The sequence below is a fragment of the Channa argus genome, chromosome 1 (assembly GCF_033026475.1).
Source record: "Channa argus isolate prfri chromosome 1, Channa argus male v1.0, whole genome shotgun sequence".
Lineage (NCBI taxonomy): Eukaryota > Metazoa > Chordata > Actinopteri > Anabantiformes > Channidae > Channa > Channa argus.
In genome coordinates this window covers 697,510-714,120 of record NC_090197.1, presented here as the reverse complement: position 1 = coordinate 714,120, position 16,611 = coordinate 697,510, and the positions used below count along the sequence as shown (strand labels likewise).

At 43.3% G+C, this 16,611-nt stretch overlaps 1 protein-coding gene across 2 annotated transcripts; it reads left to right on the top strand.

Moving 5' to 3' along the window:
* The first annotated feature begins 360 nt into the window (after window positions 1–360).
* Window positions 361–13,664, top strand: anp32e (acidic (leucine-rich) nuclear phosphoprotein 32 family, member E). 2 transcript variants are annotated; one of them, XM_067500979.1, is made up of 7 exons: window positions 361–533; window positions 4,509–4,658; window positions 5,279–5,401; window positions 5,484–5,640; window positions 5,806–5,888; window positions 9,899–9,944; window positions 10,978–13,664. In XM_067500979.1, exons 1-7 carry the CDS (start codon window positions 480–482, stop codon window positions 11,061–11,063), a joined length of 699 nt encoding a protein of 232 aa, XP_067357080.1. In that variant the 5' UTR covers window positions 361–479; the 3' UTR covers window positions 11,064–13,664. The 2 variants fall into 2 exon arrangements, with proteins under 2 accessions (XP_067357080.1, XP_067356988.1); XM_067500887.1 differs by having other exon boundaries at window positions 5,806–5,924.
* The last annotated feature ends 2,947 nt before the right edge of the window (window positions 13,665–16,611 follow it).

The following is a 16,611-nucleotide window of genomic DNA, read 5'->3' as shown; positions in this document are numbered from 1 at the left end:
CAACAGGAGGAATGATTATGGACAAATGATTATTGTTTGGAGAGATATTGGAAATGTGTATCGATAGCCAAGCGTGCATAAATATCAGGAAAATGTAATTAAATTGTTAAAAATTTTCCTTTTTAGTGTTAGTGATAAATTATCTTTTTGGGTTTTGTCGTTGGCATTAAACCACTACATCTCCCACGAGCCTTTACGAGGCTGCCAATGGCTTTCGGGATATTCCCGCCCAGTCTCTGGATTAACGCCGATCATCTTTGATTGATCAGCCCACCGCCCAATCAGAGGAGGCAGACAGACAAGCGACCAATCCTGTGCGGCGGGGGGCGGGACCTAACCGAGGGGGCAGGGCGGGAGCTATCATGGAGGATCAGTAGACAAACTGTGGCCACCAGAGGAGAGCTGCTACCGCTTCGATCTCCGGGAGTTTCTCAACTGTTTACCGAGCTTTTTAAGCAGCCCACACGGCACGTTTCAGCATGGACATGAAGAAGAGGATCAGTCTAGAGCTTCGGAACCGGAACCCGGCGCAGGTGAGCGCCTTTGACTTTTAATAACATTTGAAGTGGAAATGCCTGAAATAGCCCGGGAGGTGATGCGGAGCCTGGCTGGGTCATCACGCGGTCTCTGCCGCCGATAACACTCTGGGCGGCAAGTTTGCCTTCGGATATCCGGCCCGTTATACTTCGTATCGACCTGGTTCTTGTGGGATCAGCTGCCGCCCGCAGCTCGGCGGAGCCCCGTGTTTCATAGGACAGTTAACGGTTGATGTGGGAGAATATCGCGGCTCGCTCCGTTCGTCTTCCGCCCCCCGTTTTCCGGTGAAACCCCTTCTCCCCGTGAGGCTCCGAAAATGCCCTCAAAATGCGGCTGGCGCCTCTTTCACTGTTCTTATCGCAGCGGGTCGTCTAACGCTCCCGATCAGCTCTTTACGTCTCGCTCTGTCCATTATGCCCCGTCTCTGAAGCTCTGACAAGTTGAACTGGAACTTTTAACGTTCGTCAGTCCGCGGAGCAGCTGCACTTTACCGGGACCACCACCTACCGAGCTCACGGACGGGTCGTCGGGTCCGAGCGGACTCTTCTGGCCGCTCTCCGGGGGCTTTGGTCCCGGGAAATAAAACACTGCGCGTCGAACTCAACAACGACGACGTCTCACAGGCTTCGTCGTTCTCTGCCAGCGGACATTTTAAGTCGCCAACGGCCTCGACTTGTACGAAAAGCTCGTATGTTCCGACATTTTAGCGAACACCTCGTCGACTGGGTTTGGAGTAGAACGCAGCGTCTATTTCGAGGCTTTAATCGGGGTTTTGGAGCGACCCTGCGCGGTAGCGAACGCGGGGCGCACTGAGGTCGCTCACAGACATTTTTAATAGGGGAGCTGCTGCTCAGGAGTAACGCGTTACCGACTTAACGTTACACAAAGCCGATTATCTGCCGCGGGGATGGAGACTGGTCGGAAAGCAGAAAAGCATTGTCTGAAATGGCCGTCAAAACGTTACACTATGCTCCGTTACTGGGTCTGTAATCTGCGATTACAGTGTAACGAGGAGGCTTTGCGTCTAGACAGCAAAGTCGTAACGAATCAAAATGGCGTTACACGCGGGGAATTACGTTAATCCGATCCAGCCAGGGGTTAGTTCAGACCCACATATAGTCACTGTGGGATTTACCTGTACCTGCCCCACCTGTCGACAGGTAAAGGCTGTAACGGGCCGGTGGTATTCGGATCCTGTGCGGTGTGATTAGGTTATATAACCGGACTGCCTGCCCAGCATCTCCACTTAAATAAGCCAGTGTGTGCTGCGGGGTTCATCCAGCCAACAGAAATCTAAAACACAAAAGCAGCACATCTTAGACCCAACAAATGTTTGGCATTTTTACTTTTTTCTTTTGTTTAATATTATTTCATGGAGCATTAATCTACTGTTTTTTTTTTTCTGTGGTTCGGTGTATAAATCTATAGAATAAACCTGAGATGATTATCCACTCTGTGCTTCATAAAATCTCACAAAATAGTAATGATGACAACAATGAGATGATGTCTTGTTTTGTCTAACAAAACCCAGAAAGGTTCTTTTCTTTACTGCAAAGCATTGAATCCCCACATTTCACCTGCTTGAAGCAGGAAGTGTTTGCTGTTATTGCTGGAATAGTGTATTAAATCTACAGCTGATTGTTGTTAGCAGTCAAACAGTTGCTGCAGCTCTGCTGATTATTAACAGTTTAACAATTTCCTCTTTGTGTCATGGGCTGTGACACTGACAGAAAGGTTTCATTGTATACTCCACACAACCGTAATGTGGTGAGGACGTCTTCTGTTGTAACCATTTGATCCCCACAGGCCAACCAACAGTCCAACCCCCCATAACTACTTACTTTACTATTATTTGTGGTTTAATATAAAGTGCAAATCAATGAGCAGGTGTTTCTCATTTTGAGTTTCCCAATTAATTCTGTGTTAACCAGACAATTGCTGCAGCTCTAAGATCTGCTCTCATTATTGATGAATGAATCCCTTGATAATTGACCTAGGAAATGGTTTAAAAATATACATTGCAATTTCCCATCAAGTTCAAAATCAAAGAAGTGGTTTTACAGAGAAACTGCTCAGACCTGATCCACCTCAGCAGAGGGAGACCACCTGCTGGTGTCATGTTTTACGAACTGGGGGACGTTGGCAGATGGTGTGTGTAGAGGCTCAGAGGAGCAGCCCCCCCTCACACACTGTGCATGTAGATTATAGTAGGTCAACCCCCCAAGCACAGACAGACAAACAGTGGTAGTGATGGTTGAGGAGTCCAGGCTGAAGCTCTTATATAAGATCCAGAACCAGAGGAAACTAAAGCAGCCACCAGTCTAAAGACAAACTGACCCCACACACAACTCTCTCATTCTCTACCTATCTGTCTCCATGTCTGTCTCAGTCACTCTGTCTGTCCCCTGATCAGTGTAGTGGGTCTGCACTCTAACCTGTTTGCATTTCCCAGTGATTCAAGAAACTAACCTGTAGATTAAGTGATAACATACTCATTAGCTGCAGTGCACTGTGACTATTGTTCAGCTTATTGTCTGGTGTGTGTATAAAATTTCAGTCAATATTTCCAACAGCAGGCTGATCTAATGATAAGAGCTTGTCCGAAACGTACACGTTATCATTACCGTAAAGGATGTAGGTAGAAGTCACAGCTAATTCCTATCAGTCAACTGGTTTCCAACACACTAAACTGACTTCTCCATCCTCTCCCTGTTTTATATCATATATTGGGTTTTCTGATTCTTTAAATTTTAACAGATGACTCACACATCTTCAAGTCATCAGAGCTTTTCCACAAATTGACTCCATTAACTGAACCTCATCTGCTTTTGACCTTTGTTCTTACTTTGTTTTTTTTAAATCATACACACTCCTCGTGTTATCAATCTTTATCATGGATAGCTTAGAGATGTCTACTATTAATTATATTTAAAAATTCTTTACATAATCTTTAGAATTTTGAATTACACTTAATCCTGAAATTATAGAGAAGTTAACTTGCAGAAGTTAACATTTTATTGGTTGGTGCCAGATAATCTGCCCAATGTTCTTGTGGCTCTCATTTGTAAAATAAAAATTGATTTTGTGCTTTATTTATATGCATTTCCCCAAACCTCCAGACTGTGTCATTTTTTTTTTGTTTTCTTTAACTATTTTTATCATAGAAATCTAAATAGTATTAGTAATAGTAATTGAAATAGTAATATTAAGACCATATCTCTATCATTCACATAATCTGGGTCATTTTTGTTTTTTAATTTAATTAAATAAATTAATTTCGTCCTTTTGGCTTGTTCTGTAAATTCCGGGCCACCACAGTGGAGAGAGGGAGGGAGAGAGAGATGCTTTGTTTAACATTTCTATTGTAATACACTCCTTACTTAAATAGTCTGCATCAATAAAAATAAATATTGAAATATTTGATTTTCCTTTAAGGTTTCAGAAAGTACACTGAATCTTGCCTTACAATTGCTCCAAATAATGATGCATACTATAAAAATTTTTATGTAAACTTTTGACTGTTGCGTAGCCACTTCACTCTAGTGTCCTCCATTTCTGCATCCATCTTCAGCAGCTCTTCCACTGGGCCTTAGCAACACTATTTGAACTGTCAAAGCATTCTACCAGTGCTGCAGTCCTCAAGCATAAGTTTCCCTGCTTCCTAGAGCAACGTGGCAATGCCTAACCCCAGTCAAGTCGCACCAGCCCTGGCAAATCACCAAATATATATCCAGAAAACCGGCGTTTCCCCTGGGTCCGGTTTCCAACACTGATGGTGAAACAAATTCTTGTTCTCCCTGCTTTGGTCTTCTCAGAAAAAAAATTCTGCCAAAGAAACACAACAAATTGTGATATTTGAAAGATCATATTGTGTCTTGACAAAAATGCAGAAAATCAGAATTTACAGAGCCGTGTTGCCTTCACTGTTTGATTCTGGACATTGAGTTAATGAGCTGCTGTGTCTGTGTCAGATAGCAGAGCTGGTGGTGGACAACAGTCGCTCCACAGACGGAGAGATTGAAGGTCTGACGGACGAGTTCACAGAGCTCGAAGTTCTGAGTCTGGTCAATGTGGGTCTGAACTCTCTGGCTAAACTGCCCTCACTGCCCAAACTACGCAAGGTAACACACACACATGCGCGCACACACACACACACAGGGTCCAAATTACAGTGCATCCAGGAAGTTTTCCCAGCACTTACCTTTTTCCACATTTTTGTTATGTTACAGCCTTATTTGAAAATTGATCAAATTCAATGTTTTTCTCAAAGTTCTGCAAACAATACCCCATAATGACAAGGTTAAAGAAGTTTGTTTGAAATATTTGAAAATTTATAAACATTTAAAAAAAATAAATAAAAAAAATCACATGTACATAAGTATTCACAGCCTTTGCTTAATACTTTAACCAAAGCACCTTTAGCACCACTTACAGCCTTAAGTCTTTTGGAGTATGATGCTACAGGCTTGGGACACCTATTTTTGGGCAGTTTCTCCCATTGTTCCTTGCAGAACCTCTTAAGCTCCGTCAGGTTGGATTAGGAGCGTGAGAGCACAGCCATTTTATACCTCTTGTTGTCATTATTGGATATTGTTTTTATAACATTGAGAAAGATTTCAAAATGGATCAAATTCATTATAAGTCTGTAACATACCAAAATGGGGAGAAAGTTTAGCGCTAGGAATACTTGATGCAGTGTACACCCATTCAGAGGTTTTCAGTTTTTTCTGTGTTTTCTCAGCTGGAGCTAAGCGACAACAATCTGTCTGGTTCTCTGGAGACTCTGGCAGAGAAGTGTCCCAACCTGACCTACCTCAATCTGAGTGGGAATAAGATCAAAGACCTGAGCACCTTGGAGGCTCTGGTCAGTACACACACACAGAGTAAACTATTCACACTGCCTTCACACAGCTGCTAACAGGCTAACCTGAGGTTTCTTGCTGCAGCAAAACTTAAAGAACCTGCAGAGCCTGGACCTGTTTAACTGTGAGATCACTTCTCTAGAGGACTACAGGGAAAGTGTGTTCGAGCTGCTGCCTCAGATCACCTACCTGGACGGCTTCGACCAGGAGGACAACGAGGCTCCTGACTCCGAAGAAGAAGGTGGTACACTGGTTTCAGTTTTTTGTGGAGAAAGCAGCAAAAACGAACATGGTCTTTGTGTGACATCAGCGCCTTGGTCTGAACTTGAAGTTTCTCTGTCCTAACATCCATCTAAATGCCCAGTCTGTCAAAACATTTTCTCTGTAACTGTCTCTGTGTTCACAGATGAGGATGGAGCGGGGCAGGCAGGTGACTACGACGAGGAGGACGATGAAGAGGAGGATGAGGACGGCTCAGAGGGAGGAGAGGTGGGGCTGAGCTTTCAGGTGAACCCAGCCGATCAGGTGGGCAACTCGAGCTTCAGTCAGCAGGTCGATCCACGGCCGGCTAGGACACAGGCCTGTCTTCCTTGCCATACCCTCACGGCAGCAGGGAACAGAGTTTGGACAGTTGTAAAACCCTCCAATATGTCAGCCAGTCTTAAAGAAGCTGAGCTGTTCTATTTTCATGTAGTCTTTTAACAGTAGAGGAAAGTCCTATAAGAAGTGTTTCCGTTTCATTAGATACAAGTGCAAGAAAGAACACCTAACCTTTTTTTTACGGTTAGGTGCAAAGGAAGTTGTCCTAATAATAATTCTGTCTTCAGCAGTTTTTTGAATACTGGAAGTGAGGCTGCTACATTTTGTAGCTTGTTCCACCATCTTGGGACAACTGAGCTAAAGAGCTTTGTTTGGGATGTTTTGCTGTGTGGTGAAGGGACCACCAGAAGCTGTTTCATAGAGCACATTAGGCGGAGGGACTGTAGACCAGAATGAAGAAATTGTGGTAAGCATCTCTAAGCAAGAGGTGGAGCTTGCTGCTGTGGTCAGGAAAGCTCAGCTGGTCGTCAGTGATGACCCTTAGATTTCAGGCAGACTTAACCCTTTATAGGGCGCTCATTGAAAAAATGTTAATCCTGGAGTGTTATTGGTGAATATAAAAGGATGTTTCTTTCTTTTTAAGCTTCAGATTTCGGCAGGAAATCAAAGTAAAAGAAGGTAGCAAATACAGTTCCTCGCCGACCTAGGGTAAAAACAATTCAGAATAAGACCATAAAATTGAAATAACATAGTAATAAAAATATATGGATCAATTATTGTATTAAATACACAGAAAACGGAAAACATTTATTTCCAAATCACAATTTTACCAATGTTTTACGGAACTTATGATTCAAAATATCACACACACCATAAAGTGCAAAATCAACTGCAATAAGTCACTGCATGCACCAAAAGATTGATAGAATAATTTCAAACCTTATGTAATTAATGTAAACAAGTGCACTTTCCAAAAACAAAATAAAGTAATCATGTTAGAAACCTGCTTTTAAACAAGATGACTGTGATCACCTGTCCAAATCGATTCCAGTCACTTAGCAAACTGTTTTATGGTACTTTATGAAGCAGCACTCAGCATTTAGGACCTTGCAGACATGTTTGACCTCAAGATGTGTCCCTTCCTGCTGCAGTGCTTGCAGGTCAGGCAGGTGTTGTAGACAGGGAAATGGAAAAGGGACAGGTCAGACTGCACAAAATCATCAGGGGTGTGACTACGTTTTCCTCTTACAGGGTTAAGAACGCTGACAGAGGTTCTAAGGCTTACTTGAGTTGCTGTGCTCCTTCAGAGTGCTGCCACACCTGAAAACCTGGATCCTAAAGTTCTTCAATAAAAGGTTATCTACAACAAGAGCCTTGCAGTCCCACTTGAAGATGACCCAGACATTTGTGAGGCTGACATTATTTGGGTCTTCAAATATCATTGGCTCTGCTGTCAGAGATGTCATCCCCACTGATTGCTGGGTGGGCTGGCACAACAGTCTGTGGCACAGAAGGCCTCCTCTTCTTCTAGAATTACTGAGTAGATGGGTACCGCAAAATAATGTACCAAATATGCAAAATAAATAATACAAATAATGAAAACTATATATATAATTTATCACAGTCATTGAAGGTTTGTCCAGATAAGTAAGGCCTAAGACAGGCCAGAGCCATTCCAGAGATGCACAAGAGAGTGCAGACAGGAGGATCTGATGGCTCATGGTCTCAGAGGCTTCAGATTGATAGGTCTTTTGCAGACTGTTTGTATGTTTGTTTGGAGTGATCACTCTTGAAGGCAGACTGGGTTGCTTTAAGGAGGTTGTTCTGTGAAAGAAAATTTGAGTTGATCAAAGGCTGCTCGTTCAAGGAACAGGAGAAGGGTCCAGAGAAGGTTTCTTAAGCAGTGGGATAATCTCGGCCTTTTTGAATGGAGAGGGTGTAATAATGAATTGTGTAATGGCTGGGATTAATGTGAGTGCAACTGCTTGATGGGATCCAGAAAACAGGTGGTTAGATGGTTGGAGAGGAGGATGGAGAATATGTCTTCCTCAGTCAGAGTTGAAAATGAAGAGAATGATGCAGTGTTTGATGAAGTTAGCCGGATGTCTCCATCTGGAGGAGAGAACTGGAAGCTGACGACTGCCACCTTATTAGTGAAGAAACTGGAAATGTGGAGGTGGGTACAGGAGTTATTTGAAAGTGAAGAACAGCTTTCTAGTGCCAGTTGTGATGCTCAGTTGGTGTTGGTAGAATTCCGTTTTTGTGCAAGCGCAGAAGAGAAAAGTGCCTTGATAACAGATCTGGTCAGTGAGCCAGGGATAAGGAGCTGAGGGATAAGCAGGTCTCAAAGACAGGACAGAGTGTATTTGCATAGGATGAAAGTGTCCTGCAGAAGCTGTCAGGGGCTGTGTCTGTGTCAAGTGTGGAGAAGTCCTGTGGTGGGGGCAGAAAGTTACAAATGGGGTATTTATAAGTTGTCTGTGGTGCAGTTCAGGGTGAGCATGAGATCCAGATGGTTGGCTAGCTTTGTGGGCAAAGACAGTGGGGACCACACCAAATGTGTTCAGAATTACAAGATGTCAGCAGACCGAGCTTTGAAGGTGAATGGTCAGGTCTCCCAAGTTGATGATCGGGGTGTTGTCTTCAGGGATGTTGGGCAGCAGCATGTCTAACTCATCACAAATGTTTGCACCGGTTACAGTACACATGACTGATCAATCGACTACTGGATCAGCTGGCAGTCATCCTAATTGCATGATATTCAACATGTAAGAGTTTTGAACAGTGTTATACAGGAAAACATCAAGGTGTAAGGAATGAGTCTAGCCCCACATCCCTGGGCTGATGGGCAAGAAGTGTGAAGCTGGGGTGGTCATGTTCTGTGATGTTATCCAGGTTTCTCTAAGTGCCAGAAGCTTAACATCTGACTGAGTAGCAAAAACCTAGATGAATTAAGCCTTGTTGCCTGGAGACTGGCAGTGCCATAAAACAGCTGGAACTGCCGATCTGCGGTTCCATTCAGGAAGTTTGAAAGTTAGATGACAGGTCAGAGCATGCTGAAAATGTAGCTAAAAAAATATAGAACAGCATTATGGGGCGACTGTGGCACAGGAAGATAGAGTGGTCGTCCACCGATTTTTTTTCCCCCCCCCCCCAGTTGTTGGTTCGATCTACGGCTCCTCCAGTCACGTGTCAAAGTGTCCTCGAGCAAGACACTGAACCCCAACTTAGTTGCTCCCAGTGCATAGCAGCTCCTCCATCTGTGTGTTTGTGTGATTGTGAGTGCAAACGCATGAATGAGAAGCAGTGTAAAGCGCTAATAAGCGATATGAAGACTTTTAAATAAGTGAAAACATGTTAGTGATCTTCATGCAGTTTAATTCTGATGTGACGGTTTCAAAGTTTTGTTTTTTGTCCAGTTCTGTGCCTGGTCTAAACTGAGCCGGTTCGCTGGATCGACCTCAGGTGTGGGTGTGCTTGTTTGACCAGGTTTAGCACCAATATGGCCGCCTCTGTCAACAGCCACATAGTAGAACAAAAATGTTTCAGAGGATTTTTCGCTATCGCTCTACATCTCATGTTTGGTGGAGACATTCTTTAGAAAACATCCATTTGGGCTTTAACAATAAAGTTTTAAAAGAGTTTAGAGAATCTAGTCTAGTTGATTATAGAATGTTTTGTTTTGTAAAAGACGATAATCTACAAAGAATTGACACTCATTTTAACGTGTATGATAGACCTATTAGATTTTCTATAACTATAAACTCTTTAAAGGCATTTATCGATGAACAGCTGTTGGAGTCGGTCTGATGGAGATCAGCCTGGTCACTGTGATTTAGACGTAATCCGTAGTTTTAGAGTTTCATTAGTCATGCAGTCAGAAACAAGCTTTTATTTTGAAAATGTAAACAAACTGAAGTTTAACAGTTGTTTTTTTCCCTTTGGCATCTGTTTTTTAGGAGGAGGAAGAGGAGGAAGATTATGCAGAAGAGGAGGAGGAGGAAGGTGGGTGGAGGTTTTCTGTTTGTGGCACCTACAGACTGTGGTTATATTAAATCCAATTCAGTTATACTTTGACTTACTACAAGAAGGTACGACAGGCAGAAGTCGGTGCTTGAAATTACAAAAACCATTACATACAGGTGATAGATGGAGCCATTTCTGATAGATGTCATCCTGCTAGAGAACAAGAACTGACACGTGTCCCTCAGCATTTCTACACCTGGACAAACGGCATCAATACATACGCACTGGCTTTTAGTCCCACATCATGGTGACCTTGCATAACATGCGGTGATTCGGACATTTGTCCTGCACAATTTCAGAATTTACTAATCCATTCCTTTGTTTGCTCTGTTGAGGTGTCATCATCTTAGCAGAACATTTGTTTCCAGTAGTGAGAAGAACCAATTTGAATAATCTTTGAATCCGCTCAAGAACACTGAAGGCACCATTTCCTCCTCCTCCATGATCTTAGTAACAGGACTGTAACCTCCTCCCCTGTCCCCATTTGACTCATGAAAAAACTGAGGTTCTGAGTAAGACATTCGTGTTTCAGCCCAACTCTGCCTGGTGCTGGACATCTTTTTAAATACTCCAGAGTAGACATTTGTCTGTGTGGACACATTAAAACGCCTGTGTATCCCTGTCCTCCGTTCAAACTGCTGTCGACTTTTATCACCTGATGTTAAAATCCAGATGGTAGAACTACAGTCAGTTTGATGTTCTGTAGTTTAAAATATGATGCAGTGAGAATAATGAACCCATAAAAAAAGCTGGAGACAGCGTTTGATAAAAGACAGAAGTTGATCAGGACCAATAGAGCAGAATTCTCTTAGAAATGGTTCTGAATGAAGGAACCAGTTAATCAAAGCACAGGAAACACAGTCTGTAATTAGATGTGAGGCTTTTTGAATGTTTAACGTCACTGGTTAAAGTTGTTTCACCCTTCTCTTTTCTGCGGTTGCTGGTTATTCCAAGAACCCTGCTGGGTTTACAATCCTGTTTTTAGCTGATTGGTCCATTTTTCTCTCTGCAGAGGATCAGCCGGATGTTCAGGGACAGAAGAGGAAGCGAGATGTGGATGACGAGGGCGAGGAAGACGAGGACGATGAAGAGGACTAGTCCTTCAGTCAACCTTTGTCTGTGTGTTGTCCTGTCCTGTTTCCGTTTGTCTCAGTCCACCTCCGGACCCAACCTACGCCAGACTCCAAACACTGCAGCAGCTACAGGAACAATGTGGTCTGAGTTAGTTAGTCTGTGATAGAAAATCATGTCTTTATATGTAGATAATATATCAGATTTTATCAAGAGTCCATGTCCCCTTTAAAACCCAATTCAGGATCCAAGCTTGTCTGTCCATTAATCTGCCCCATCTCCACAACCTCAGCTCTGATCCCTTGAATGGATGAAGTTTGGCTGAAGTTCACCAGCTGAACCAAAACCTGAAGTCCTGGTGTGGAAACCAGAGCACAAAGATCAGACCGGACTTGTTTTGGTTCTTCTTCTGATGGGTACAGCTCCTGGTCACATCCTCCTAAAGCACTGAATACAATTGATACCTGGTTTATTTTCTACTAACTGAACACTGTTCCTGCTCTGAAAACTTTTGATGAAGACATTCTCCCAGTCCAGAATGCAAGACTCCGCACAATCTGACACCAAATCCAAATGAACACAGATGGTTTTAAGTTCTGATTTCTCTGTTTCATGTGAACACCGTGTGCTTGGAGCAGGCTGATGTAACCTAAACACATCACCTGTATGGGCTGCAGACTGTTAGTTTGCTTTGTACGAACTGAAGCAGTCGTCCTGGACCTACAAAGCTTCTTCCTGACAAACCACCAAAGTGTGGAGCTGATCTGAGTTCACAGGCCTGAAATTGAACCGTCATCGGGATCTGCTTCTCAATACTCATCTGTTTCGAGAAGAATGGATTTAGCTGGAATCCGAGCTTCAGAGTGGACCCACAATCCACACCAGAATCGGCTCTTTCTGCAGCTATATCAATCTCTGGACCCTGACAGAAGAGGACAGCCCGCCCCCTTCAAGGACATCACATGTTTGTCTCCACCCATCCCGTTGAGCAGTTCAGGAACTTCCACCTCCTTCATGTTTCTGTCTGGATGTCTCTGACCTGTCAGAGACCTGTCATAGCTCAGCCCCACGTGGCAGATTCCTAGTGTGTGTTTGATTTAGTGTAGGGGTAATACAGAGAAGAATACTTTGGGGGGGGGGGGGGGGGGGGGGGTTGTTGATGTAAACAGCCACTTGATTTTGTCCTTGATCAACATCTACTGGTATTTTTAGTTTGTAAAGACAAGAGACTCGTCCTCAAACTGCCTGTCCCCTGGTCATGTTCTGACCGCCTCGGTCTCCTTCAGAACACCCAGGGGGAAGCTTTCTCCTCACATAGTCCAAACAACTGTTGCATTCAGGTGCTTGTCGTCAACTCATCAAGCCTTAAACTTCCCTTAAGCTGTAGATTAAATTGTTCACTGTTCGACCAGCAGCAGCTGAAACATTTCTGTGGGACATGTCTGCTTGTTCTGACAACGTGAAGAGTCCCCTTTTTAAATAAGACCATAATTAGTTTTATATTACGTGCAGTAAGGCTCATGCACAAAACGGATCTGTTAGTCAAAATGTTAAAATCCAGCAGTTTACAGATGTGACGTTTGCCCACATGACAGCTGAGAAGAAGGTGTATGTATCGTCATCAGGTCGTCCCAGTTTCTGGCTTTATGAGCTGGCTGACATCACCTGAACGCAGTGGATTATGGGATACTTGTCTTCCAGAGGAGCCAGAGTCTGAAACGGGACACACCTGTTGCGTGTGTGATTCAGGTGTTGTTACGCTGCACCAGCAGGTTTCTGCATCATACAAACCTGAGCTGGAATGAATGGATTAAAGTGGTACAACAGGAAAATTAAGTCATGGGCTCAAATCAGATTAAGGGGTTTAAAAAGTTTGATAATAATACATTAAAATGTTTGTTAGTTTAGTTTTTCTTGGTTTATCCCTAGTGACTCAGGTTTGTTGCTGACTGAACAGCTCCAACTTCTCTCTCAACTGCTGTAAACTTGAGCTTTTCTCTCACACTTGTACAAACAACACATCCTTTAACATGCTGAGTTCGTTTTGTGAGGAGAAGGCAAAGGGAATAAAGAGTCAGAGGAAGCTGAAATGACTAATCAGTGGGTTGGGCCGCAGGAAATAATTCTGATTATCCCCGTATTGTTTCATTTTTAAGCAAGAATTCACTCGTCCCAGTTTGTGCAAAAGTGTTTCCTGTTGATGTAAAATTAATCTTTGTGTGTCTCCTGAAGATGTGTGCTCAGCCTGTATGAGGCTTTCCTTTACTTTGTTGATTAAAACCATGATCATCAGATTAATCTTTAAGTGGGTGGGCAGCCTGTGAGGACCAGTTTGTTGAAGTGGTGTGTTGTTTTTAGGTGTGAAAAGGTCAAAGGTCACTTTACCTTCACCTGGTTTTTAAGGCAATATTGTAAATAGTCTCAGCTCAGCTTCAGGCTTGTTTTAATTTTTATGACTTCAGTGGTTTTACAGATGTTTGTGGGTGATAATCAACCTTTGTCTTTGACCTTTGACCCCAGCTCACTCCTCTATCAACTGTTAGTTTATGTCTGTGGGGAAAAAAACTGACTTTTTGTGTGCTGTATCAAAAAATATGAGCGGTTTTCAATAAAAATCTGAAAGGAAAATTAGTTTGTTGAGACATTTTTTTTCTGTCACTTTCCAATTGTTTTTTCTTTTTTTCTTTTTTTTTTTTTTTTTATAAATTGTATCTCTCTTGAGTTAAATTTCCACCAAACAGAAAACTGCAAACATCCTGAAAATAAGTTGATCCCTGCTGAAGCTCCTTTTTACATGATCCTCATTAACAGGTGCCATTTTCTTTTGGAATTATAGATGTTTAATGTTTAAATCCAACATGGACGAGGACCCTTTAACCCTCAGTTCTGGTCCATTCTGCTGCTGAAGAAAGTGTAAATATGCCCAAATGTTCCTGAACGGCAGTTCTGAGTTTTGATTCTCTCTCCTATCACATTTCTGCAGAATTTGAGACAAACTGACCTGCTGATATACACTGATATTCATGTTTGATCTTTAAATGTAGGAGATGACTTCATTTGGTAAGAGACAGTAACAAACTGTAAGGTGTGGTCACTCTCAGCCCTGAGAGTTCACCCCCGGCTGCTGCCACGTGGACCTGCAAGACAAGGAGCAGCACCTGGACTGTGGGTATGGTCCTGGTTGGGACTGTTTTTACAGCTGCACGTGAATCTTGTCACTGAAGAAACATTTAAATCATTTCAGCTCATTTTAATAAACTGAACTGTCGCTGAGGAGCTGTTGGTAAAAACTGTAACATGAGATTTAAGAGTTGTAGTACATCAGTAAAACATGATGGAGAAAACAAAGGTCTATGTAAAAAAAAATAATGAACTGGAGAAACAAAAGTCTGAAAATATAAAGCATCAGATCATTTGCAGGCTTTATGTAAACAATGTGAGAGAACTGGAAACTTAAACTGAAATGATTAGATTAGATTCAACTTTATTGTCATTACACATGTACAAGTACAATGCAACGAAATGCAGTTTAGGTCTAACCATGAGTGCAATAGCAGCAAAAGCAGGATATCTGCCTCTGCATGAGGAGCAGAGGGATCAGCGGGGTGCAGAGTTCAGTAAAGAGACAGCTCTGGAGAAAAAACTGTTCTTCAGTCTGCTAGTCCTGGTTTTGAGGCGACTGAAGCAGCTGCCGGAGGGTAAGAGGGAGAACAGTCTATGGGCGGGATGAGAGGAGTCCTTATAGATGCAGGGAGCGTTTCCTCTGTACGTCCTCCATGGCTGGAAGAGTAGTCCCTGTGATGCGCTGGGCGGTTTTCACCCCTCGCTGCAGTGCCTTGCGCTCTGCAACAGAGCAGCTCCCATACCAGACTGTGACACAGTTGGTCAGGATACTTTCTATTGCACAGCGATAGAAGTCCACCAGAATATCCAAGGACAGCCGATTCTTCTTTAGTGTCCTCAAGAAGAAGATGCGCTGGTGGGCCTTCTTAACTGGAGGTGTTTATAGTCCAGGACAGGTATTCAGATATGTGGATCCCTAGGAACTTGTAACTGGAGACACGCTCAACAGCCGTTCCATTAATGTGGATGGTGTCATGTGTATCTCTTGACTCTTTCCTGAAGTCCACAATGAGCTCCTTGGTCTTGGAGGTGTTAAGGAGCAGGTTATTGTCATTGCACCATGTCACCAGGTGCTGAGTCTCATCATTGTTGCTGATGAGACCAATCACCGTAGTATCATCTGCGAACTTGATGATGGTGTTAAATCCGTTCACAGGCTTGCAGTCAGAGGTGAAGAGGGAGTAGAGGAAGGGGCTCAGTACACAGCCCTGTGGTACACCAGTGTTGATTGTGGTGGTGTTGGAGCAGATGGAGCCGGATCAGACTTGCTGTGGTCTGCTGGTCAGGAAGTCCATAATCCAGTTGCAGAGGGAGGTGTTGATGCCCAGGTCAACAAGTTTAGCTATTAGCTTGGATGGGATGACCGTGTTGAAAGCTGAGCTGAAATCAACAAACAGCATACGTGCGTAAGTGTTCTTATTGTCCAGATGTGTTAGCACAGAGTGCAGTTGCATGGAAACAGCATCCTCTGTGCTCCTATTGTTGTGGTAGACAAACTGATGAGAGTCCAGTGTGGATGGCAGAGAGTCCTTCAGGTGTGCCAGGACCAGCCGCTCAAAGCACTTCATGACAATAGGTGTCAGAGCAACAGGACGGTAGTCGTTCAGACACTTTGGGGTGGAGTATTTTGGCACAGGCACGATGGAGGTGCTTTTGAAGCATGTCGGCACAGCTGCTTGGGCAAGAGACAGGTTGAAATGTCCGTGAAAACCCCAGCAAGCTGCTCAGCACATGCCTTGAGTACACGACCCAGGATGTTGTCTGGTCCACCGGCTTTGTACGCACTGATCCGGCGCAGTGTGCTGCAGACGTCTGTGGTGGAGAGTGAAAAGTCTGGAATTCACAAACCAATATCCAAAAGCTCAAATCGGGTGTACGATGTTATTGTACAGCTGTTCTGCAGGAACAGTTCCAAGATGAGCAAGAGAAGTACCGCAAAATTGCAAAATCTGGAGAGACCCCGGGCCTCGCGATTTGCTCACGCCGCCATCTTGATCAATGGTCCTCTGATTCATAAAACATCTTTATAGGACAGATGTGCACTCACTGGCCACATTATTAGACACCTGTATAATCCAACACAGCAGCTTCTACTTTTATAAGGTTATTATTTTTCAGTTTTTAGGTTGAACCTGCCAGAAAGGTGATAATTCTACTTTGTTTAGTATTGAGGCCAAAGGGAGTGGTGGAGTCGTTCTGGAGTGCATTATAAGAAGAGGTGGTTCTAATGTTTAGGTTGTTTATTCATTTTAAATAGACGAGCTAATGAACAGCCCTGTGTGTATTTCCTCTGAATGTTATGAATTCTCCTGATGACATCAGCATTTTCTTTTCTGTGCTGAAAATTAAAAACAGAAAAAACTCAGTTTTAAAAAAAAGTAAAAAGTCAACTTGAATAATTCATTTCCCAGGGTGATGATGAAGATGACGATGTGTGTTGGGTTTTTGTCCT